Genomic DNA, 25,608 nt, shown 5'->3' on the forward strand with positions numbered 1-25,608 from the left:
ATGGCCTGGTCAGCTTGCAGTATTGATGCAACACCACATCAGCGTCTTTCATAGAGTTTATTTGAAAAGATGCTGAATTTGTTCCCAAGTATAATTTTAAAAAGCTGTTTAGGACCCAAACATATTTAAACATCTCTTACACATACAGATTTTCAGTTTACAAATATTCCAGAAGGCATTTTCTTAAGCGGTGAACCATGCAGAATACTGTTGCTAAACGTCGTTTCTGCCTTCCTCGTGTTCTCTTGGTAGTTTTTACTGTTTGGCTTGATCCTGCTGAGGAATGTGCTTACCACTGGAAGCCAGATGCAGATTCGGCAAGTGTTTCTTGCCTCTTACAAGGCACCGTGTGTAACGTCCTGACCAGCTGTTGGTCGTTTGTGGCAGAGGGGTGTGGCTGCTTTTCGCCTGCATCTCGCGTGCTTTAGGCAGATCAGTCTGGAGTGCAGGGGAGGATGAAGACAGGTGGACTTGGGCTCATCTTTCATCAGTTAAGTAGCCAATTATCTAACTTGTATTTCTGGAAACTGAAAAGGAACGTTTCTAGAAACCATAAGAACAATTTAAGTTGGGATTTAGAATAGCTGACACATTTTTAGATAGGACTGAAATGAGTAAGAAAGGTTCTCCAAGATGTATGATTTTAAGTCCTTACTCCATAAATCTTCATTAAACACATCTCAGTTTTGGCCTGACTCACTGGGGTGTCAAGCAGCTACTCACCCTGCCTCAACGACGTAAGCTGCACCTTGGCAGGAAAGGGCTCACAGGTTACAGATAGAGCTTGATGAGCTCATCGCTGACTGCTGAGGGTGTCAGCACGCCCAGGTCTGTAAACAGCAGAGTGATTAAGGAAGGGGCAGTGTAGTCGACCCACGGATGCTCCTCTTTGAGGTCTTGTCCAGTCTGCGCGACCTTGAGAGTGTCTGCCTTATACTGAGGAGAGAAGTACACATTAGTCGGCACTGAATATTTAGTGCTCTGACCTGGTAGGGCCTTGGCGTGAGTGATTAGTGTGCTACTTCCTGAGACTGCTCTCTGAAAATGGGAGAAGCTAAGCTATGCAGGACACTAGAGAGGAGGGCAGAGTTGTGGCCATGAGCCAGATCATGGCAGTGTGCTGGCTGAGAGCTGTAGTGTAACAAACTTAAATCCCATGTCCCCTCATTCTCATGCTGGATTAACTTCTCCAGACCTCTCAAGGGAAGATCGAGAGTCACAATAGAGAGCTTGCAGCGTGCCAGGGACTGTGCTAAGATTATCTTAGAATCCTCATGACCCTGTCAGATACTGCTATGCCATTTTACAGACAAGAAAACCGGTTCAGAGGTTGAAATGAAAGGACTTGCCTCAACTCGCACAGTTTGTAAGCTGTGGTGATGGGAGCTGAGCTCAGTTAGGCCCAAAGCTGGGACTTACCCACCAGCTTTGGGCTTCCTCTCCACCCATCTATGGTGCTACTTAAAGAGACTGAAAGACTGAAATTCTAGGGACAAATGTGTGAGTCCAATCACCAATTTATCTTTGTATTCCAAGTGTTGGGGAAAGTAGCAATAGGAAGTGAAAAAATTACTGGAACATTCTTAGGACTACAATTTCCAAAGGTTTCTGTTTAGCCTTTAGTACCCCTTCAAATATGTAAAACTCTTGCCTTAAACTTATCTGGGACGTCTTGCTGGTTTAGTGGAAAGAGCCGGACAAACTTGAAACTTTCTGCAACCACATAGAAAGGTTTGTTCTGTGCTTTGGCACACACAGCCATCTGGTTGGTTCCAATCTGGGAAGGCAGAAAATGGAATGGATGAGCTCTGGAGTGCATCTGAAGTAGAAGCCACAGAAAAGCGGGCCGGGCACAGTGGTGCATGCCTGTATTCCAGCATTTTGGGAGGCCGAGGTGGGTGGATCACCTGAACCCATGAGTTTGGGACCAGCCTGGGCAACACGGTGAGACCTCGTCTCAATTACAATAAAGGAACAATTAAAAAACAGCAATAGAAAGTTATGTATATAATATAGATATACATATATCTAATACATATATTATAGATATACATATATCTAATACATATATTAGATATATCTAATTCTGACTTTGGAATCAAAAAAAAAATGTTTCTCAAAGGATATAGAAATAGCCACTAGAGGCTGGATGTGGTGGCTCACGCCTGTAATCCCAGCACTTTGGGAGGCCGAGGTGGGTGGATCACCTGAGGTCAGGAGTTTGAGACCAGCTAGCCAATATAGGGAAACCCCATCTCTACTAAAAATACAAAAAATTAGCTGGGCATGGTGGGATGGGGGGGTGCCTGTAATCCCAGCTACTAGGGAGGCTGAAGCAGGAGACTCGCTTGAACCTGGGCACTGGAGGTTGCAGTGAGCCAAGATTGTGCCATTGCACTCCAGCCTGGACAGCAAGAGTGAAACTCCATCTCAAAAAATAAAAAAATTTAAAAAAACAAGTGTTGGCAAGGATGTAGAGAAATTGGAACCTTTGTGCTTTGCTAGTGGGAATGTAAAGTAGTGCAGCTGCTGTGGAAAATCATTAGTTTCTGAAAGTTAAATATATAGTTACCATGTGACTCAACACTCTGCCTGCAGACCTCCGCCTCCCAGGTTCAAGCGATTCTCCTGCGTCAGCCTGCCAAGTAGCTGGGATTACAGGCACCCGCCACCATGCCCAGCTAATTTTTTGTATTTTTAGTAGATATGGGGTTTCACCATGTTGGCCAGGCTGGTCTCGAACTCCTGACCTCAGATGATCTACCTGCCTCAGCCTCCCAAAGTGCTGGGATTACAGGCGTGAGCTACTACGCCCGGCCTTATGTTACATATATTTTAACTAAAAAAAGCTTTCATGAAGCTTTTCTAAATTAAATGGAGAGAGAAATTGTAATAAATTGAGGTCAAATGTGCTCAATTAAAATGAAAACAAATGACAGGCCGGCCACAGTGGCTCATGCCTGTAATCCTAGCACTTTGGGAAGTGGAAAGATTGCTTCAGGCTAGGAGTTCAAGACTGCAGTAAGCTATGATCACTGTACTACACTACAGCCTGGGCAACAGAGTGAATGTGTCTCTATTTTAAAATATATATAATATTTATATATAAATACACATATTTTATACATACATACTTTATATGTAAATATATAAATAATATTTTTAAAATAAATATTTGTGTATATATATTTTTATGTGTGTATATATATATGCATACATAAATAAAACATACATATACACATGAAGCAAAAACCAGACAAACCCCAATTCCAATTCAAGCCAATTTTGTATAAATATAAATTACACTTTTTTTTTTTTTACTGAGACGGTCTCACCATCGCCCAGGCTGGAATGCAGTAGTGTGATCATAACTTACTGCAACCTCAAATTCCTGGGCTCACGTGATACTCCTGCCTCAGCTTCTTGGGCAGCTGGAACTACAGGCAAGCACCACCACGCCCAGCTAATTTTTCTAATTTTTTGTAGAGACAGGGTTTCACTATGTTGCCCAGGCTGGTCTTGAACTCAAGGCCTCAAGTGATCCTCCCACCCTGGCCTCTCAAATTGCTAGAATTACAGGTATAAGGCATCACACCTGACCAAATTACATTGTCTTCATTTATGTAGATCAATCTAAAAAGAAAGATTTGACCGAAACTGGACTGCCCATTGCTATGACTTACGGGAAATGGGCAACAACTCAATACCATGATGAAGTCCTGAAGTGAAGCAGGATTAGAAGGAACCATAATCAACAACAGTGCTGTGGTGTCCTAGGTCAGCAAGACACCTCCAAGTCTTGAGCAGGGAACTGGGGAGAACTGATGCTCTTACCTTGTTAATAATTCCTCCGTTTTCAACAACTCCTTCAGCACCAACTATAACAAGATCTGCTTTCTCCATGATGTAGCTAAGGGGAAAAAAAGCTTTTCATGCTTTATTTTCTTGGCTCTAATGAGTAGCATCATCATCTGCAAAGATCAATATTCCATTTCTATCAAGGTAAGTTCCTCCCATAACTACCTGTTTTTTTTAAAGCGCACTTAACACGCGACAGACCCCTGGCATTGTTACCAGGGGTGTTTTCTGGTCATGACCCTACAATGAGACATACACTTCACACTGCTGCCCGGCGCATGCACACGTACATATGTGTGTAAGTGAAGCAAGAATGTCCTGACACAGCAGTCTTCCTTCCAAGTGTGGTATCCTCTACTTTCTGTTCTACTTCAGCACAAACCAAACAAAATTTTAAAATCTGATGAGATCTGAAGTTGGACAAAAGTGTTATGCAGTTTTAAAAATCTTTCTTTTTTTTTTTTTGAGACCAGATCTCACTCTGCTGCCCAGGCTAGAGTGCAGTGGCATGATCTCAGCCCAAACCTCTACCTCTTAGGCTCAAGCGATCCTCCCATTTCAGCCTCCCAGGTAGCTGGGACCACAGCATATGCCACCATGCCCTAGAGATGGGGTTTCGCCATATTGCCCAGGCTGGTCTCCAACTCCTGAACTCTAGCGATCCACCTGCCTCAGGTATGAGCCACTGTGCCCAACCTTAAGAATCTTTCTGGTAGGATGAAGGCCAATTAAGTCTTTAAAATGAGCAATTAGTAGAATTCCTCAAAATCCTTACTTTTGAACACATTCCTAATTTCCTTAATCATCTATCTTGTTTTCATTCCAAGAGATCACTACTCTTGTTTTCTTTTGTGAAATACACTGACAATCCCAGGAACATGTGACTTGGCTTTGCGACACAAGCTGCATCTTCTAGGTGAGACAAAGCATCCTAGTGTGCCACTGAGGACAGCCAGGTCTTCACAGAAATACAGAGCCCTGATTACCCCCTGCTGATCCCAACTGACCTTTGTACTTTGCTCTTAAAATGCATTCGCACTGGCTGGGCGTGGTGGCTCACGCCTGTAATCCCAGCACTTTGGGAGGCCAAGGCGGGCAGATCACCTGAGTTCAGGAGTTCGAGACCAGCCTGGCCAACATGGTGAAACCCCATCTCTACTAAAAATATAAAAGAATTAACGTGGCATGGTGGCATGCGCCGGTAATCCCAGCTACTTGGGAGGCTGAGGCAGGAGAATCGCTTGAACCTGGGAGGTGGAGATTGCAGTGAACCAAGATCACGCCATTGCACTCCAGCCTGGGCAACAGGGCAAGACTCCGTCTCAAAAAAACAAAAAACAAACAAAAACAACAACAACAACAACAAAAAACTCAACACTTACAGCCATAAAGCTATAGACACAACTCCCACTCTCCCCAACATCCTACAGCTCTGTCTTCTTTGTATGCTATCACAACCTCATAACAAGCTTGCTGGTTTAGGGCAGCTATTAATTAAGAAGTAGGACGCTACCTGGTGTGGCTTTATGAATGGGACTCAAACTTTCAATCTGAAAACCTGCTGTAAGCCAGCGTGGGGTGGGGGAGGTGATTATGGCTGGGGAAGATGGGCACTCACCCGACAGCAGCATCTAGCACCACAGTGACAGGGACGTTGAGGTGGCAGAGGGCTTTGGCCATTTTCTTACTGAAGATGACATTTTGAGAACGTTAGAGAAAGTACAAGACAGTACCACAGTGATGTATGTCACCTAATGTGGACAGTGGATGTCTGCTTGAAACTCACATTAATACTAATGGGTTAAGGGGCAGATCCCAATACTTTGGACTAAGGAAACAAGAATTTGAGTTCTTTAGAAAGAAGTATTTTTGGAAAACTATACTCTTAGACTCTGGGTAAGAGATGTAAATTCAGGAAAAAGAGGAAGTTTTGCTTTGATTATCGTCTAAAGAGAGGGAGATATAAGTTACCTATTCCTTGATAAAAATCTTCATCAATACAATCTCTGCTCTTCCACGGAGTTAACTACTTAAGTGAAACCCCTAGATCATATACTGCGGCCTGCTGCAAATTCAGTGATTTTTCTTCCAAAGGCAGGAAAAGGCACAATGAAAGGCAGTGCTGACTGCTGGCAAGCTGGGGGCACATTCTGGTTCTGATCCTGTTGGACTGTAATCCGCAGTTTGCCCTGTGAAATTATGGCTGGGCACATAACTGAACAGAAAGGTACTTGCCCTGACAAATCAGGCTGTGACTCTGTGACGTACACACTAAATCGCTTCTTGGCCGCCACAGCTGCTTCCAGGACTCTCAGGACCACTCTGGAGTAGGCGTGAGTCAATATTGTCTGTGGACCGAGAAAGCTTCGTCAAAGGGGCAAGGCTCCTTGCTGCTCACTCACACCCTCTGCACTGCGGCACGTGTTCCCGACACCCTAAGAATCTCTGTACACTTTCTCACAAATCAACCACAACCAGAAAGGAGACCTGATGGTACAGTTTCCATCCCATGTGCAAGCTAAAAAAGTTTCTGCCAGGTCTCACATTCCGTAGCAGGTGCAGAAATGGAACTCCCACACAGTGTTACCCAAAGGATACAAAAGCCTGGATAGCTGAAGGCTCCATGAGGTTCCCTTGGGTTGGTTTCCCTATTTCTAAGACATGGTTTGCACACTCAGGCCTACAGGAACCAGGTAGGTAGCAGAAGTCACTGCAGCAGGTTGGGTGGGGCCAGCAGCAAAGCGAAAAGGCTACAGAAGGCTGGGTGTGGTGGCTCACGCCTGTAATCCCAGCATTTTGGGAGGCCAAGGTGAGAGGACTGCCTGAGCCCAGGAGTTCAAAACCAGTCTGGGCAACTTGGCAAGACCCCATCTCTACAAAAAATAACAATAAAAAAAATTAGCTGGATGCAGTGGCATGTGCCTATAGTCCCAGCTACTTGGGAGGCCGAGGTGGGAGGATCACTTGAGCCGGGGAGGTTGAGGCTGCAGTGAGCCATAATCATGCCAGTGCACTCTAGTCTGGGCAACAGAGTGAGACTCTGTCTCAAAAAGAAAAGGCTAAGGAGGGCCAGGACTCCTCAGCCCCAGCTGTCGTCATGTGGCCCCACGACTGCCAGACCAGGTGACGTTTCAAAAATCCAATTTTGAAATGATGGCTAACTAATTTTTTTGAATTTATAAACACCGTTTGGGGTAATCACAACCTACCTGTGGCATGGATGCAATGTGTAGACACTTAGACATAATCTGTTTTCTTTTCTTTCTTGAGCCAAGGTCTTGCTCTGATACCTAGGCTGGAGTGCAGTGCAGTGTTCATGGCTCACTGTAGCCTCGACATCCTGGGCTCAAACGATCCTCCCACCTCAGCCACCCCAGTAGCTGGGACTACAGATGTGCGCCACTGTGACTAGCTAATTTATTTTATTTTTTGTAGAGACAGGGCCTCTCTCCCTATGTTGCTCAGGCTAGTGTTGAATTCCTGGCCTCAAGGGAATCTCCGGCTAGGATTACACACATAAGCCACCACAGTAGGCCCATAACCTCTTTTTTTTTTTTTTTTTTTGGTGAGAGAGGATCTCACTCCAGTTGCCCAGGCTGAAGTGCAGTGGTATGATCTCAGCTCACTGCAGCCTCAACTTCCTGGGTTCAGGTGATTCTCCCACCTGAGCCTCCCAAGTAGCTGGGACCACAGGAGTGTGCCACCACGCCTGGCTAACTTTTTGTATTTTTAGTAGAGATGAAGTTTTGCCATGTTGCCCGGGCTGGTCTTGAACTCCTGGACTCAAGCAATCTGCATGTCTTGGCTTTCCAAAGTGCTGGGATTACAGGCATGAGCTACCATGCCCAGCCTCCATAACCTCTTTTCTATGGAAGAGTGCAGAAGACAGAATAAGACAAGGGGGCAGAACCGGCTCTCTAGCTCCTTTCTGGGTCTCACCTGAGAACCCGTTAGGAAGGGAGGTTCGTGGACCCTAGCCCAAACCCACTGAATCCCAATCTGCATTTAATAAGACCCCAGCTGACTCCTCTGCATGTGCAAATCTGAGCAGCTCTGCTATAAATTTTGTCTAAATCAGTCCTGAGTAGGTGACTGCAGGTAAAGTACATACATACCACACTACACTAGAGCAAACGAAACCCGCACAATACTGACGGCACAGCAGGTCTGTGGAAGGAGAAGGCCCCAGCGAGAGGAAGTCACAACCTTGCCTCCACTTGCCCAAAAAAGGCTTCGTTTGCAACTGGCTTTTCTACAAGTTTCACTCACATCTATTATGCCATTTATTTAATAACATACTTCAAAGGTTGGGAAGGGGCTAATAAAATGGAGGACAAGATTTAAGAGTCAAAATGCAAGTAAATGATTTTATGATCAGGGGAGGCCTAGGTGGCAAAAGGACGTATGCTGGTGGGAGGGGCATTATGATAGTTTCATTATACCTTTACTGGAAGATGGTTCAGCTTGCACCTCCTGTCTTTCCTCACTTATAAACACTGCGTGGCTTTACATCTCTGTAATAATAGCATCTAAAATGAAGTTAAAAAGAAAATTTCCCTCAATTTCCCTCTATTGCTAACCTTCACTAAGAAAGTCCTCAGTGTTAACCAGTGACGAGCTGTTCTGTTAATTCAGATTTACTACACATACAATCATAAAAATACTTCTTTAGTAAAACACTGTATTAAATCAAGAATCAGGGCCAGGTGCGGTGGCTCACGCCTGTAATCCCAGCACTTTGGGAGGCCGAAGCGGGTGGATCACGAGGTCAGGAGATCGAGACCATCCTGGCTAACACAGTGAAACCCCGTCTCTACTAAAAATAAAAAAAATTAGCTGGGCTTGGTGGTGGGCACCTGTAGTCCCAGCTACTCAGGAGGCTGAGGCAGGAGAATGGTGTGAACCCAGGAGGCGGAGCTTGCAGTGAGCTGAGATCGCGCCACTGCACTCCAGCCTGGGTGACAGAGCAAGACTCCGTCTCAAAATAAATAAATAAATAAATAAAATAAATCAAGAATCACACGTGCTGTCCCACTGTTCCTCTCTGCCTGTTTACAATGACAACCGTCTCTAATAACAAGACCTACATTCATGCAGCACTTACTAAGTGCCAGGCACAATACCAAGCCCTCACACCCCTTGCCCCTTACATGTCTTGCCTCATTTAATCCTCACAACAACCCAAGGAGGTAGGTACTATTGTCATTCTTATTTAACAGATGAGAAAGCTGCACAGACAGGTTAAGTTACTTGTTCAAGTCTCCACAGCAAGTGAGTGGCAGAGCCTGGATTTTACCCCAGGCAGTCGGACTCGAAACCCTTGCTCCTCCTTACCACCATGATGATTATCCACTCACCGCTCCATCTTTGATGAAAGTATGGCACAGATCTGCAATTTTGTTTCTTGACAGTGATATTCTCCTGAGAAAAAGTTCTCCCCGCTCAATCATGATCTTTTTACATTTGGAGTAATCCTAGGAAGAAAAGAGCAAACTGAGGGGACAGGGAAGATCCAGTTAATGCTGAGAATGTTTGTCACTAAACAGAGAAGTAGAAAGGTAACCCCAGGGAGAACAGGCACTTACGGAGTATTCCAGGGAGGCAAGACTGATGAAGCGGAGGAAGAGCTCCCCGCCAGAGGACACTGCCACAGAGGAGTCCACACCACACAGGGTTTCTATGGCACTGGTGAGATTCGCCCTCAGACCCTGGATTGTCTCCCCTGGAATGATCCAACAAGGAACGTGATGTTCACATTAGGGCCACAGCCCCGACCTGTATCTTCAATTCATTCATTCATTCAGTGAATATTTACTAGGTACATACTATATACCAGGCACTGTTCTAGATGCTAGGGATACATCAGTGAACAAGACAGGTAGGGTTCTGCTCTGATGGAGTTTTGATTGTAATAGAGGAAGCGGATAGTAAACAAGCACACATAGAAATAAAGCTGGGTGGCTGGGCATGGTGGCTCATGCCTGTAATCTCAGCACTTTGGGAGGCTGAGGCATGGAAAGACATTAAGTAGCAGCGGCAGATGAGGTCTGCAAGGTGGTATGGGTGAGGCTAAGGTTGTTTGGATGTTATTTTAAGAACAATGGGAAGACACTGGAGGTTGCCTTAAAGACATGTGTCTCTAGGCCAGCCCTTCAGATTAAAGGCTGCATTATTATTTTGCTTATACAAGATTTCATGCTATACCCAGATGCTTACATTTAGGGTGCTGAATTAGGGGATCACAATAAATAATACTAATACCAGAATTTATTCTGGAATATTCCCTGTAGCATCTGTACAGAATCTGGCACAAGGTGGAGGCCTAATAAACACTTATAAAGCTGAACTGCTACTGAAATTTATGCATCATGGGTAACACAATATAACATAGTCACTCTCGATTCAAAGTATGTTTCACTTATGAAAGGGATCCTTTTCATGACAATTAAGAGCTCTCTCCAGATTGAAAGGTCTGAAATGAAGGCAGAAGCTGAGCTTGGAGCTGTATTACTACTTCATGCAGGCAAACATGCATCTCTCACTTTCTACATTTCTAAGAGTCGTTAGAAGACTTTCCTGGTCGAACATGGTGGCTCACGCGTGTAATCTCAGCACTTTGGGAGGGCGAGGCGGACGGATCACCTGAGGCTAGGAGTTTAAGACCACTGTGGCCAACATGGTGAAACCCTGTCTCTACTAAAAATAAAAAAATTTGCCCGGGCCTGGTGGCTCACGCCTGTAATCCCAGCACTTTGGGAGGCCGACGTGGGCGGATCACGAGGTCAGGAGATCGAGACCATTCTGGCTAACAAAGTGAAACCCCGTCTCTACTAAAAATACAAAAAATTAGCTAGGCATGGTGGCGGGCGCCTGTAGTCCCAGCTACCTGGAGGCTGAGGCAGGAGAATGGCATGAACCTGGGAAGCGGAACCTGCAGTGAGCCAAGATGGCACCACTGTACTCCAGCCTGGGTGACAGAGTGAGACTCCGTCTCAAAAAAAAAAAAATTTTGCCAGGCGTGGTGGTGCATGCCTGTAATCCCAGCTACTCAGAAGGCTGAGGCAGGAGAATCGCTTGAACTTGAGAGGCAGAGGTTGCAGTGAGCCGAGATTGTGCCATTGCACTCCAGCCTGGGAGACAAGAGCAAAACTCTGTCTCAAAAAAAACAAAAGGCCGGGCACAGTGGCTCACGCCTGTAATCCTAGCACTTTGGGAGGCCAAGGTGGGCAGATTGCCTAAGCTCAGGAGTTCGAGACCAGCGTGAGTAACATGGTGAAACCCTGTCTCTAAAATACAAAAAAATTAGCCGGACAAGGTGGTGCATACCTATAATCCCAGCTACTCAGGAGGCCAAGGCAGGAGAATTGCTTGAACCCAGGAGGCGGAGGTTGCAGTGAGCCAAGATTTCGCCACTGCACTCCAGCCTGGGCGACAGAGTGAGGCTCCGTCTCTTTAAAAAAAAAAAAAAAAAAAAAAGACTTTCCTAAGTCCCAGAGTGTTAACAGATGACTCTCTATATACCTTTATCTCTCTTCAAGAACTCCAGCAACGTCCGGATGGCAGCCACTGCTGAGGCCATGTCAGGATCTTCTTTCATCTGAGACTTAAAGTATTCAATTAACTCTGGAAAAAGGGAAAAAAGTGATTCATCTCATTCATTTAGCAGCTTATAAGGCAAGAGAGCTTGTTAATGACTGTTGACTTTAAGAAGCAAACAATTTAAAAAATACTTTCTTTCTAGGGTATTTGGTTTCAGGGATGCAATAAATGTTGATGGGAATAGAGAAAATACCACTTTGCTGTTTGCAAGAGCTCTTTTTTATTTTGAAAAAGCTACTGGTGTGCAAGGCCTAAAAATTAAGCCCGAGTAAATGATGACGAAAAGTCTTTCTCTCTTCAGCATCTTTGGTCCTAAAATCTGAGAGGATCCCAGAGTCAACCATCTTGCCAATTTCTCCTGCACCCCTCCAGACAGTCTATGCTAATACATGTCTATTCACATACACATATATGTTACAAATATTATACATGGAGTTCCACCCACTCCCCTTTATTTCTTTACATGAAAAGTGTATTAGTTTGCCCTTGTTTTTCACTTAATAACCATACTAGATGAGCACATCAAATATGCCTTATTCATTCTAATTTTAATGACAGATCCAACAAGGCAGGAAGGAGACTGGCACTGGGAAGGAGCGTATGTGTGGGAGGGATGCCTGCAGATACTGCCAGGGCGCATCCCTGAAAACAAGAGCAGCGCGAGGGATTTAGTTGTGACTCTGGAAACACAACCAGCGGAGCAGCCTGAAATTCAAAAGAAATCTCTTCGGGAGCTCAGCCTGGATGTGAGAGGTTGGGGGGACCCCTGAATGGCGCTGCTGTAGCCTAGCAGCCCTGGCCTGTCTTGATTTACCCTTGTCGTCCATGGCGTCCTCCTGCTGCGGAGCCCCAGGGGACCCGAGCCGCCCGCGCTGTCTCGAACGGGTCCGCCGGCCGCGCCGCCTGCGAGCCAGTCTGACAGCGCGCTGCACACCTCCGCACCCCACTTCCGGCGCACTTCCGTACCCCTCTTCCGGCGCACCCCCGCACTCCACTTCCGCAGATTAGGGGGCTGGCACGAGTCAAAGCACCTTGTGCGTCACTTGGCGGCGCCGGACGTTGGGCTGCGCAGGATTTGAGACGCTCCCCTGACCACCACTTGCTCTGCGCTGAGGTGCTGGGACAGCCATGGTTTCAGACGGTGAGGACCCTGCAGGGCGGGACTTCGACTCCAGGGCTCGGCGGTCTCGGTCTGGCTACGACTGGCCAGATGGAATGTGTCTTTTGGGCTGGATAGAATCCGTTTGGTCTTTAGAGGAGTAGCCAAGGCATTCAGTCATTCATTCAGTAAATAGTTTTGGATCGCCTCCTGTGTACAGGCATTATTTTCTGGATTTTAGCAGAGATCGTTGACAGACAGGGGCCTTAGTGGAGGTTACAGTCTAGTGGGTGAAACAGATGACAATAAATAAAAATAATTTCGGCGGGGTCGCACCCCGGTGGATTAGGCCTGTAATCCCAGCACTTTGGGAGGCCGAGGCGGGAGAATCGCTTCAAGCCGGGAGTTCGAGACCTGCCTGGGCAACACAGCCAGACCCCATCTCTACAAAAAAAAAGAAATATTAGCCGGGCGTGGTAGCGCGTGTCTGTGGTCCCAGCTACGCGGGAGACTGAGGCGGGAGAATCACTTGAGCCCAGGAATTCGAGGCTTCAGTGAGCTATTATGGCAGCACTGCACCCAGCATGGCCGACAGGGCATGACCTCGTCAATAAAAAATTAAAAAATAAATTATTTTTCAAAGGATGAAAAGAGCTATGAAGATGATGTAATAGTACGGTCCTAGTTACAATACTACATTGTGACTAGGATTGAGAAGGAGCTGTTTTAGATAGGGGCCTAGGAAAAGTGCAGGATATTGAAACCGACTTGAATGATTGTGTGAAGTTCTGGGGGAAGTGCACTTTAAGTGCATGGGCCCTGTGGCAGATTGAGCCACCAAGTTACACTGAGAAGGGAGAAATGGAGAGCTTGCGGGTAGAGGATGGTGGGGAGACTCATTCATACATTAAACTACCACATACAGAGTCAGATGTCTTGAAGAAAAAGGAGGCTAGAGGGATGAGATCAGAGAACCAGCCAGTTTCAGGTCATGCAGGGCCTTATTGGCCGTGATAGAGAAGTTGGCCTTTATTTTTAGGTGCAATACAAAGACATTGTAGAGTTTTAAGCCAGAAAGTGTTATGATCTGGTTTGCAATTTTAAAAGATCACTGTGGCTGTTGTGTGGAAAATGGACTGTGGGGAGCAAGAATAGAGATAGGGGAGTCCTTTCAGGAACTGTAATAATTGTCTATCCTCTCTTAATTGATGTGAAACCATACCACAACCCTGTGAGGGAGGCAGGCCTGGCATTGCTCCTGTCTACAAATGAGGTAGCGAACTAAAGAAGGAAATTCACAGGGACATTGCATGTGTATAGATGCACACCTTTCTTTACAGGCAACGCTTTTTCTGTCTGGCAGACACAGTTGTATTAAGTGCTTCTGTCCTAGGTGCTTTGTTGTGTGATTTACACATTTTTTTGTTTTGTTTTTCTATTAAAAAAGAAAAAAAGTGGCTGGGCACAGTGGCTCACGCCTGTAATCCCAGCATTTTGGAAGGCCAAGGTGGGTGGATCACTTGAGGTCGGGAGTTCGAGACCAGCCTGGCCAACATGGCGAAACCCCTTCTCTGCTCAAAATACAAAAAAATTAGCCGGACAAGGTGGTGCACACCTATAATCCCAGCTACTCAGGAGGCTGAGGCAGGAAAATTGCTTGAACCCAGGAGGCGGAGGTTGCAGTGAGCCAAGATCGTGCCACTGCATTCCAGCTTGGGCGGCAGAGCAAGACTCCGTCGCAAAAAAAAAAAAAAAAGTAGAGATAAGGTCTCACTATTTTGCCCAGGCTGGTCTCAAACTCCTGGGTTGAAGCAATCTTCCTGCCTCGACCTCCCAAAGTGTTGGGATTACAGGCGTGAGCCACTACACCAGTCCTGATTTACACACATTATTTTATCCTAGGATTAGCAAATTCCATCATTTTTTAAGAAGTCCACAGTCTTAAGTGGGCAGGACTGGGACGAGAGATCAGAAGCACAACTAACTGTAAAATAAAATAGTAAGTGCTAAGTGTCATTAGAAGAGAGAGCTGTGGGTTGTCAGAGGTGGGCAGTGGGGCAGTGAAGAGCCACAGTCTTTATAGTCAAGCAGATCTGTCTTTAGAACAGGGCTTTGGCCTTGCCACTTGTTAGCAGGCCATATGTGACTTAGGACAAGTTACTTTCATTTGCAGAATAGGAATACCATATATCATATTTCAGCTAATCTAAGATAATATTGATTATGAGATGTGCCCTTATTTAATATAGCATTAAGAAAGAAAAAATGCTGCTAATCTTAATGATAAAGATACCATCCAGATGTCAACAACTATTCAATGTAAAAAACAAGGGGTGGGGGCCATCTTATAATTGATGAAAAATGGCAGGAAAATGTCCTTTGCTGGGTGGTTGTCAGGGTGTAATGGGATTTTGGGATTGCAGATTCCAGTGCTTAGCGCAGAGGAGGCTGGCATTCCTTCTGCTCTGAGATAGGGGAGTCATGAAGAAGAAAGAGTTTGCATTGGTTTGGGGCTTTGAGGAGTAATTGGGATTTGAATATGCAGAAATCAAAGATGGGGTGGAGGTTCTCCTAATGTAGAAGACAGGACTGCAGGAAGCAAAGTACGGAGGGAGGAAAGGCATTATTGCTCTTTGCTATTAAATGAGCATCCTAGAGCCGGGCACGGCGGCTCATGCCTGTAATCCCAACACTTTAGGAGGCTGAGGTGGGAGGATCACTTGAGCCCAGGAGTTCGAGACCAGCCTAGGCAACAAAGTGAGACCCTGTCTCTACAAAAATTTAAAAATTAGCCAAGTGGCTGGGTGCAGTGGCTCATGCCTGTAATCCCAGCACTTTGGGAGGCCAAGGCGGGCAGATCACCTGAGGTCGGGAGTTCGAGACCAGCCTAACCAATGTGGAGAAACTCTGTCTCTACTAAAAATACAAAATTAGCTGGGCGTGGTGGTGCATGCCTGTAATCCCGGCTACTCAGGAGGCTGAGGCAGGAGAATCGCTTGATCCCGGGAGGCGGAGGTTGCGGTGAGCCGAGATTGCGCCATTACACTCCACCCTGGGCAACAAGAGCAAAACTCTGTCTCAAAAAATAATAATAATTAGCTGGATGTGGTAGTGCACGCCTGTTGTCCCAGCTGTGTGGGAGACTGAGACAGGAAGATCACTTGAGCCCAGGAGGTCAAGGCTGCAGTGAGCTATATTCGTGGCACTGTACTCCAACCTTGAGACCTTGTCTCAAAAATTTGTTTAAAAATACATAAATAAATAAATGAGCATCCTGGGCCTTTCATAACAGTGTGTACTCACAGGTTTGTATGTCTGTCTTTCACCTCAATTAGAGTATAGTCTCTTTGAGGGGTTGGACCCAGTATCCCCAACACCTAACACTGGTAGTGTAAAAGTTTGTTGAAGGATTAAGGTGTTTGGGGTGGTGCGTGCATGTAGTCCTTACTACTGGGGAGGCTGATGCAGGAGGATCACAAGCCCAGGATTTCAAGACCAGCCTGGGCAATTTATTGAGACCCCCCCATCTCTTAAAAAAAACCCAAAAAACAAAAATCCAAATGAATGATTAATGTGTTGTGGTAGCCTGTTTAGTTTAGAGAATAGAATTCCTCTTAACAGTAAAATCTTGACGTAGGAATTGCTTTTCCCTCTGTTTTTTAACTTTTTTTTTTTTTGAGACAGAGTCCCACTCTGTCACCCAGGCTGGAGTGCAGTGGCGAGATCTCAGCTCACTGCAACCTCTGCCTCCCAGGTTCAAGCGATTCTCCTGCCTCAGCCTCCCAAGTAGCTGGAATTACAGGCGTGCGCCACCATGCCTGACTAATATTTTGTATTTTTAGTAGGGATGGGGTTTTGCCATATTGGCTAGGCTGGTCTTGAACTCCTGACCTCAGTGATCTGCCCACCTCAGTGATCTGCCCACCTCAGCCTCCCAAAGTGCTGAGATGGGCGCCCAGCCTGGTTTTTTTACCTTTTAAAAAGTGACTCTTAATTACGATTGGCCTTGCTGCTACATGATTTGATGAGTACGGGCCAAATTGACACCTACGCCTCCCTTTAATTTTTTGCTCCTGAAATTCTACCACTGGGATTCCTACTGCTAGTTAACCAGTGCCTTCTGTCCTTGACCAGGCATTCAGAATGCAGTAGGTGGTTTTTTTTGTTTGTTTGTTTGTTTTTTTTCCAGACGGGGTCTCATTCTGTCTCCCAGGCTGGAGTGCATTGGCAGGAACATGGCTCACTGTAGCCTCGACTTCCCGGTCTCAAGCGATCCTCTCTCCTCAGCCTCCTGAGTAGCTGGGACTACAGGGATGTGCCACCATGCCCGGCTATTTTTTTTTCCCCGAGATGAAGTCTTGCTCTGTTACCCAGGCTGGAGTGCAGTGGTGCAATCTTGGCTCACTGCAGCCTCCGCCTCCTGGGTTCAAGTGATTCTCCCGCCTCAGTCTCCCGAGTAGCTGGGATTACAGGCGCTCGCCACCAAACCCAGCTAATTTTTTTTTTTTTTTTTTTGTATTTTTAGTAGAGATGGGGTGTCTCACCATGTTGGCCGGGCTGGTCTCGAACTTATGACCTCAAGTGATCCACCCTCCTTGGCCTTCCAAAATGCTGAGATCACAGGCATGAGCCACCGCGCCTGGCCCTAATTTTTATATTTTTAGTAGAGAAAAGGTTTTGCGATATTGCCCAGGCTGGTCTTGCGAACTTCTGAGCTCAAGCCATCTGCCTGTCTTGGCCTCCCAAAGTGCTAGGACTACAGGCCTGTGCCACCACACCTGGCCCTCGTTCAGTAGATATTTATTGAGCAGCTGCAATGTGCTCGGCAGTGTGGTAGGAGTGAGGATAAGCAGTGAACAAATGAGACAAAAATTCCTACCCTCACAGAGTTTACATTTAGTGCATTGGAGATATAGTGGTTCAGGACGTAGACAAGTACTTGCTAAGGGCCCACTGTGCTTTAAAGCTTTTTTTTTTTTTTTTTTTTTTTTTGAGACAGAGTCTTGTTCTGTGGCCCAGGCTGGAGTGCAGTGGCGCGATCTCGGCTCACTGCAAGCTCCACCTCCTGGGTTCACGCCATTCTCCTGGCTCAGCCTCCCGAGTAGCTGGGACTACAGGCGCCCACCACCACGCCCGTCTAATTTTTTCCATTTTTAGTAGAGACTGGGTTTCACCGTGTTAGCCAGGATGGTCTCGATCTCCTGACCTCGTGATCCGCCTGCCTCGGCCTCCCAAAGTGCTGGGGTTACAGGCGTGAGCCACCGCGCCCTGCCCAGCTTTAAAGCTTTAACTGGGTCTTCTGTTAATCTCATAATTATAAGGTGATAAACATTTAAAGGCATATAGTGGTGCTCTGGATTTAATTTATGAATTGGGAATGTTAGCTTTGATTCATTTTTATGGAGCTAATGTTTTAAATTTTATTTCTTGTTAATATTTTCAGAAGATGAATTGAATCTTCTGGTTATTGTAGTTGATGCCAACCCAATTTGGTGGGGAAAGCAAGCATTAAAGGAATCTCAGGTAAGACTGCTTGAGGAGGCCTTTGGAGAATTCTGGTTTAACTGAGTGTTTATATTGCTTTTTTAAAAAATGGCTTTATTAAAGTATAATTTACATACTGTAATATTCAGCCATTGTACAATTCAGTGATTTTTTTAAGTAAATTTGCGAAGTTGTGTAACCAGCCCCACATTTCTGCTTTAGAATATTTCTTTGACTGCATAACGTTCCCTCATGCCTGTTTGCAGTCAATCCCTGCTTCTATCTCCAAGCTGCAAGCAACCACTGATCTGCCCTCTATCTCTAAATTCCCTTTTCTGGACATTTCATGTATTGATTTCATACAATATGTGGTCTTAAAAAACACTTTCTATTTTGAAATATTTTATTTTTAAATAATATAGACATAGGAAACCAGAAAAGATACAGAGAGGTCCTGTGTACCCATCACTCAAGTTCTTTCAGTGGTGACATCTTACATAATGATAGTACAATTTTGAAACTATCGGTGCAATCTACAGACCTAAGCAGATTGCAGGTTTTACATGTGCTCACTTGTGTGTATGCGTGCGTGCGTGTGTGTGTGTATGTGTGTGGTTCTGTGCAATTTTACCACATTCATCGATTTGTGTGTCCATCAGCACCACCATCTCATGCCTCAGCCTCCCGAGTACTTGGGACTACAGGTGCATACCACCATGCCCAGCTAATTGTTTGTATTTTTAGTAGAGATGGGGTTTTGCCATGTTGGCCAGGCTGGTCTCGAACTCCTGGCCTCATGTGATCTGCCCGCTTTGGCTTCCTAAAGTGTTGGGATTATGGGAGTGAGCCACCGCACCTGGCTGATTCTTCATGTTTGTTCGTTCGTAATCTGGTCCCACTCTTGACCACACCTTCTTTGCCTGTCTGTACTCCCAGGCAACTCTTGATCTCTTTGTGTCACTGTAGATTAGTTTGGATTTTCTAGATTTGTTTCATGTAAATGGAATCAAACAGGTTATAGTGGGGAGGTTTTTGTGGCCTTTTTTATTTTTTTTTGAGACGGAGTTTTGCTCTTGTTGCCCAGGCTAGAGTGCAATGGCGCGATCTCGGCTCCCTGCAACCTCTGCCTCCTGGGTTCAAGTGATTCTCCTTCCTCAGCCTTCCGAGTAGCTGGGATTACAGGCATCCGTCACCACGCCCAGCTAATTTTTTGTATTTTTAGTAGAGTTGGAGTTTCACCATGTTGGCCAGGCTGATCTCGAACTCCTAAACTCAGGTGATCTGCCTACCTCGGCCTCCCAAAGTACTGGGATTACAGGCATGAGCCACTGTGCCTGGCCTTGTCTGTTCTTTTTAATGACAGGTTAGCTGTTTTCCACTTTTAAATGGTTTAAAATAAAATCAGAAGAATAACATTTTTGTGACTTGAAAATTATATGAAATTCAAATTTCTGGGTCTATACATAAGCCTCACTCATAAATTTATGTATTTTCTGTGGCAGCTTTTGCATTACAAAAGCAGAGGTGGGTAGCAATAAAGATTGCATGGCTCAAAAAGCCTAAAATATTTACTATCTGGCCCTTCACAAAACAAGTTTACTGACCTCTGGCCGATTGTGTGGTCTGTTCTGGAGAATGTTGCATGTCTACTTGAAAAGAATGTGCATTCTTTTGTTTCTAGTGAAGTGTTCTATAAATGTCTATTAGTTTAAGTTGCGTGATAGCGCACCTATAGTCCCAGCTACTTGAGGGGCTGAGGTGGGAGGATCACTGGTGCCCAGGTGGTTGAGTCTGCAGTGAGCCATGACTGTGCCACTGCACTCCAGCCTGGGAGACAGAGCAAGACCCCGTCTCAAAAAAAATAAAATAAAAAAATAAAATAATTATCGAGAATGGAATATTGAAATGAAGTATTGTTGTTGAATTGTGTATTTCTTTTTTTTTTTTGAGATGGAGTTTCGCTCTGTCACCCAGGTCGGAGTGCAGTGGTGTGATCTCTGCTCACTGCAACCTCTGCCTCCCGGTTCAAGCGATTCTTCTGCCTCAGTCTCCCAAGTAGCTGGGACCACAGGCATGTACCACCACGCCTGGCTAATTTTTGTATTGTTAGTAGAGACGGGGCTTCGCCATGTTGGCCAGGCTGATCTTGAACTCCTGACCTCAAGTGATCTGCCTGCCTCGACCTCCCAAAGTGCTGGGGTTACAGGCATGAGCCACGTGTCCGCGCCCGTTTTTTTTTTTTTTTTTTTTTTTTTGAGACAGAGTCTCACTCTGTCACCCAGGCTGGATAGCAGTGCTAGGATTACAAGTGTGAGCCACCATGCCCATTTCCCCGTATTTTGATAGCAGCAGTTAGTGTACTCACATTTAATATAATTATTAGTGTGGTTGCATTCATATCTGCTATTTCGTTATTTGTTTTCTGTATGTATCATGAATTTTTTGGTTCTTTGTTCTCCTTTACTGTCTTTTGTGTTAAATAAATATTTTTTACGTACTATATTAATTCTTCTGTTGATTTGATTAATTCTTCTGTATATTTTTAGTTTTTTTGTTTGTTTGTTTGTTTTTTGAGATGGAGTTTTGCTCTTGTCGCCCAGGCTAGAGTGCAATGGCACGATCTCGGCTCCCTGCAACCTCCATCTCCCTGGTTCAAGCAATTCTCCTGCCTCAGCCTCCCAAGTAGCTGGGATCACAGGCGCGTGCCACCATACCTGGCTAATTTTTGTATTTTTGGTAGTGACAGGGTTTCACCATATTGGTCAGGCTGGTCTCTAATTCCTGACCTCAAGTGATCCTCCCGCCTCAGCCTCCCAAAGTGCTAGGATTACAGGCATGAGCCACTGCACCCAGCCTTCAGTTATTTTCTTTTTCTTTTCTTTTTTTTTTTTTTTTTTTTTTTGGAGACAGAGTCTAGTTTTGTCACCCAGGCTGGAGTGCATTGACATGATTTTGGCTTACTGCAATCTCTCTCTCCCGAGTTCAAGCGATTCTCCTGCCTCAGCCTCCTGAGTGGCTGGTATTACAGGCATGCACCACCACACCCAGCTAATTTTTGTATTTTCAGTAGAGACGGGGTTTCGCCGTGTTGGCCAGGCTGGTCTCGATCTCTTGACCTCGTGATCCGCCCACCTCAGCCTCCCAAAGTGTTGGGATTACAGGCATGAGCCACCACACCTGGTCAATCTCTTCTTACTTGTGATTCTATTTCCAAAAAAGATCATGTACACATGTACCAGAAGTTAGGACTTGAACATATCTTTTGGGGAGACATAATTCGACCCACAACAGTTGCTGTAGGGATTACTGTATGTATCTTATCATTGTGTACTTTAGATTAATACTCATTTAATTCCAGTAGAATATAGAGGCTTTGCTCCAATATAGATCCACTTCCACCCCTTCCCCATGTTCTTATTGTCATACATATTACACCTGCGCATGTTATAAATCTGATAACGCAGTGTTATAATTGTTACTTACACAGTTGCTTACACCAAGTATAAGCATCTTTTCTCTTGTTAACAAAAAATAAAAATATCACACAATATTCATGTTAGAACTACACTCATTTTTCAGCTGAAACCATACTCTTTTTTCTTTTTTTGAGATGGCGTCTTGCTCTGTCGCCCAGGCTGAAGTGCAGTGGTGCAATCTCGGCTTACCGCAATCTCCACCTCCCGGGTTCAAGCAATTCTGCCTCAGCCTCCCGAGTAGCTGGGACTACAGGCACACGTCACCATGCCCAGCTAATTTTTTGTGTGTGTATTTTAGTAGAGATGGGGTTTCACCATGTTGCCCAGGCTGGTTGCAAACTCCTGAGCTCAGGCTGTCTGCCCGCCTTGGCCTCCCAAAGTGCTGGGATTACAGGTGTGAGCTACTACGCCCGGCCAAACCATACTCATTTTTCAATTAGCTATGGATACAAGAATTCAGCAAAAATCAACATAGGCATTCTGTGAGAATCCATTGGCTTATGCAATTTACTATAAAGAGTATTGTGCATTTCACTGTTATTTGTAAATTGTGTGCTACATACTGCTGTATCAGTAATATTCGTATGTACTTGTGTACATGGGTACCTCGGTTTTGGGGAGCAAATGGTTAAACATCCGCCAGCACATCACTGCATGCTGCCCTGTTACTCCAGAAAGGCTGCGTTTGCACTCATCAGTGCTGTATGAGAGTTCCTTTTTTCTTGTACCAACACAAAATGTTCATTCTCCTTATTTCATCTTTTGTCAATATGAGGCAAAAAACAAGGTAATCTCAATTTGCTTCCAGTGTATTTCGTGGCCATTTGTATTTCTCTCTTGGGACATCACCCACTTCTTTCTTTGGATATTCATGGTGTGTGGTTTTTTTTTAAATTAATGATTTATGGACAGTCTTTTATATTAAAAGATTAACCCATTACTTGCCATGTGTTGCAACTGGGTTTTTCCAGTTTGTAACTTGTTTTCTTTCACTTTTATTTATATTGTCACTTTTCGCCATTTAGAAATTTTAATAGATTTAAGTTTTTTTTCCAGTAGGGTGAAATTTACCAGTGTGTTGGTCTATTTTTTGAGATGGAGTCTTACTCTGTCACCCAGGCTGGAGTGCAGTGGCACGATCTCAGCTCACTGCAGCCTCCACCTCCTGGGCTCAAGCAGTCCTCCCACCTCAGCATCCTGAGAAGCTGGGACTGCAGGCACGTGCCAACACGCCCAGCTAATTTTTGTATTTTAAGTAGAGATAGGGTTTTGCCACGTAAGCCAGGCTGGTCTCAAAACTCCTGACCACAGGTGATCTGCCTGCCTCGGCCTCCCAAAGTGCTGGGACGTGAGCCACCACGCCCGGCCACCAGTGTTCTGTTTTCTACCTGAAGTATTTATTTAAGAGAAACAGGCCATATTCCAGGATTATGAAAATATCTACTTATGAAGACTGAAACTTCAAGGATCATTTGTTTAGTTTGTTACTAGAGAAGTTTCTCTGAACATATGAGTACCAAAAAAAAAAATACTGACTTATGTTTCTTAATAATATTAGTTCTTGTGGGAAGGTGAGCTCGAGGAAAGAAGGGATATTCTTTATTTGTTTTTTCAAACTTTAAAAGTTTTTAGGCTGGGCATGGTGGCTCACGCCTGTAATCCCAGCACTTTGGGAGGCCAAGGCGGGCGGATCACGAGGTAAAGAGATCGAGACCATCCTTGCCAACATGGTGAAACCTCATCCCTACTAAAAATACAAAAATTATTTGGGCGTGGTAGCGCAGGCCTGTAGTCCCAGCTGCTGGGGAGGCTGAGGCAGGAGAATTGCTTGAACCCGGGAGTTGGAGGTTGCAGTGAGCCGAGATCAGGCCACTGCACTCCAGCCTGGCGACAGAGTGAGACTCCATCTCAAAAAAAAAAAAAGTTTTTAATTCATTTACCCACTAAGTATACTGAGCAACAACTATATTGTTCACTAAGTATATACCAGACGTACAGTAGTGGCTCAGTATAGTTAGTGAACAAATGAATTAAAAAATTGTAAAGGTCTCCAGTGTTTTCAGTATGTATTCATTATCTACTCCACATATAGTAATAGTTTGCTGGAAATTTTATCACAGAACATGTGACATGTTTGTTATTCTTTAAATGTTACACTGCAAATATTTGTGGAATATTGTACTGATGTAGAAATGATCTCATATAAGTACAATTAGAAAACTATAGTTTTCAAGTGTTTTTGTTTATGGCTTTGGAGGAGGGGAGCTCCTGAGCAAATTTTTAACAGTGAATAATTGTCTAAAATTTAAATGAAGTCTTTTTTTTGTTTGTTTGTTACAGGGTCTAGCTCTATTGTCCAGGCTGCAGTACAGTGGTACAATCTTGGCTCACTGCAGCCTGGCTCTCCAGGGCTTAAGCGATCCTGCCACCTCAGCCTTCAGAGTAGCTAGGACTACAGGTGCACACCACCATGCCTAGCTAGTTTTGTTTTTCTTATAGAGCTAAGGTTTCATTATGTTGCCTAGGCTGGTCTCAAACTCCTGAACTCAAGCAGTCCTCCCACCTTGGCCTCTCAGGGTGCTGGGATTACAGGCTTGAGCCACTGCACCCAGCCTAAACGAAATCTTAATTATGTCAAGACCTGACTTGGTTATTTGGATAGCTAATTTGTTTTTCTGATGTCTTTTTTTTTCCAACAGTTCACTTTATCCAAATGCATAGATGCCGTGATGGTGCTGGGAAATTCGCATTTATTCATGAATCGTTCCAACAAACTTGCTGTGATAGCAAGTCACATTCAAGAAAGGTATGACCATTGTGATTGCTTTTGCTCTTCAGTGCTTAACATTCATGAGTTTTCTGTGCCAGTTGGCATGTATTGTTCCTACTCCATGTTGCAAAAGAAAATGTTTTCTGTACCAGTGAACAGCCACAGCACCAAGAGCCAGTACATGTACATTGTGATATCCATGAAATTTGCAAACCTTATTATTAGTAGATAGTAGAGTTACACAATGGCCCATGTAATTTGCACAGATTGAACTATATTATTTAGGCAAAAAGGGAAAGAGAGCTATCAAATCGGGCAGCTACTTTCCCTCACCTGTCTTCCCATTTGGTGTCTGCCCCAGCGTGCAAGTTAGATGGGAGATGTGATTCTGTTTTCCTTTAGCTCTGCGTAGTTCTCATGGCCTGTTTCCCTGCTCTGTGAGTGAACCTGGTGCTTTGAAATAAGGATTTTTCTTATAACGTTGGCTTCTAAACCCAAGCCAACTACTCCATCTGGTGCTTGGCAGAAGAAACAGTGGTCGTTTCTAACACTAGTGTGAAAACTGGCTGTGTTAGACTCACTGCAAGATGGTGCATAGCCTGCAGCTGATGTGTAAATGTGACCGCAGATACAGCAAAGTTTTTGTGAATAATTTGGGCCATATTTACTTCTCACATTATGCACTGACAGAAGAGTTGAATTACCATGTAAGACACAGCTCTTCTATGTCTTTTTTTTTTTTTTTTTTTTTTTTGGAGACAGGATCTTGCTCTGTCACCCAGGCTAGAGTGCAGTGGCACTATCACGGGTCACTGTAGCGTCTGACCTTCTGGACATAAGTGACTGGACCTCCTGCCTCAGTCTCCCAAGTAGCTGGGACTACAGGTGTGCACCACCACACTCAGCTAATTCTTGTATTTTTTGTAGAGATGGGGTCTCACTATGTTGCCCAGGCTGGCCTTGCTCTCCTGGGCTCAAGCAGTCCTTTCACCCCAGCCTCCCAAAGTGCTGGGACTGCAGGGATGAGCCACTACACCTGGCTCTTCTATGTCTTAATCACCACATTACAATAGAAGTGACTCTTGCTCACCAACATATTTCATATGGTAGCTGTCAGATTTTCTTGGTTCTTAGGGCTGCCTGCTTCCTCTGGTGAGGTGAGAGAGCCCATGGGCCACCAAACACATACTCTTACTCCCATCCTCGCTGCATATTTTTTCTCAGAATTGGATGAAAAGATGATATTAGTTTGGTTAAAATACCAGTAAAAACTATACCTGTCAAAGTTTTTTTTTTTTTTTTAATCAAAGGTATCCTCTACC

The 25,608-nt window shown here is 44.8% G+C and overlaps 2 protein-coding genes across 10 annotated transcripts in view; one reads left to right on the forward strand and one right to left on the reverse strand.

The window, feature by feature from the left end:
* Window positions 1–43: 43 nt before the first annotated feature.
* On the reverse strand, window positions 44–12,498 carry EIF2B1 (eukaryotic translation initiation factor 2B subunit alpha). 3 transcript variants are annotated; one of them, XM_009426541.4, is made up of 10 exons: window positions 12,272–12,498; window positions 11,380–11,481; window positions 9,444–9,580; window positions 9,216–9,332; window positions 6,094–6,206; window positions 5,477–5,545; window positions 3,835–3,910; window positions 1,652–1,777; window positions 724–936; window positions 44–438 (listed from the first exon to the last, which is right to left on the reverse strand). In XM_009426541.4, exons 1-9 carry the CDS (start codon window positions 12,282–12,284, stop codon window positions 772–774), a joined length of 918 nt encoding a protein of 305 aa, XP_009424816.1. In that variant the 5' UTR covers window positions 12,285–12,498; the 3' UTR covers window positions 44–438; window positions 724–771. The 3 variants fall into 3 exon arrangements, with proteins under 3 accessions (XP_009424816.1, XP_016780050.1, XP_009424815.1); XM_016924561.4 differs by having other exon boundaries at window positions 44–527; XM_009426540.5 differs by having other exon boundaries at window positions 44–543.
* Window positions 12,451–25,608, forward strand: part of GTF2H3 (general transcription factor IIH subunit 3) — a 29,010-nt gene continuing 15,852 nt past the window's right edge. For 2 of the 7 annotated variants that reach the window (XR_010147841.1, XM_001170519.8), the window contains exons 1-3: window positions 12,451–12,598; window positions 18,000–18,079; window positions 24,216–24,322. Coding sequence is in view for 3 of the 7 variants with exons in the window: in XM_001170519.8 (XP_001170519.2) it covers window positions 12,586–12,598; window positions 18,000–18,079; window positions 24,216–24,322 (200 nt within the window). In the remaining 4 variants the exon portion in view is untranslated. The remainder of the gene's footprint in view (window positions 12,599–17,999; window positions 18,080–24,215; window positions 24,323–25,608) is intronic. The other 5 variants (XM_016924557.4, XM_063785244.1, XM_003314009.7 and 2 more) reach the window with 5 other exon arrangements.

This window comes from Pan troglodytes, chromosome 10 (genome assembly GCF_028858775.2).
Source record: "Pan troglodytes isolate AG18354 chromosome 10, NHGRI_mPanTro3-v2.0_pri, whole genome shotgun sequence".
Lineage (NCBI taxonomy): Eukaryota > Metazoa > Chordata > Mammalia > Primates > Hominidae > Pan > Pan troglodytes.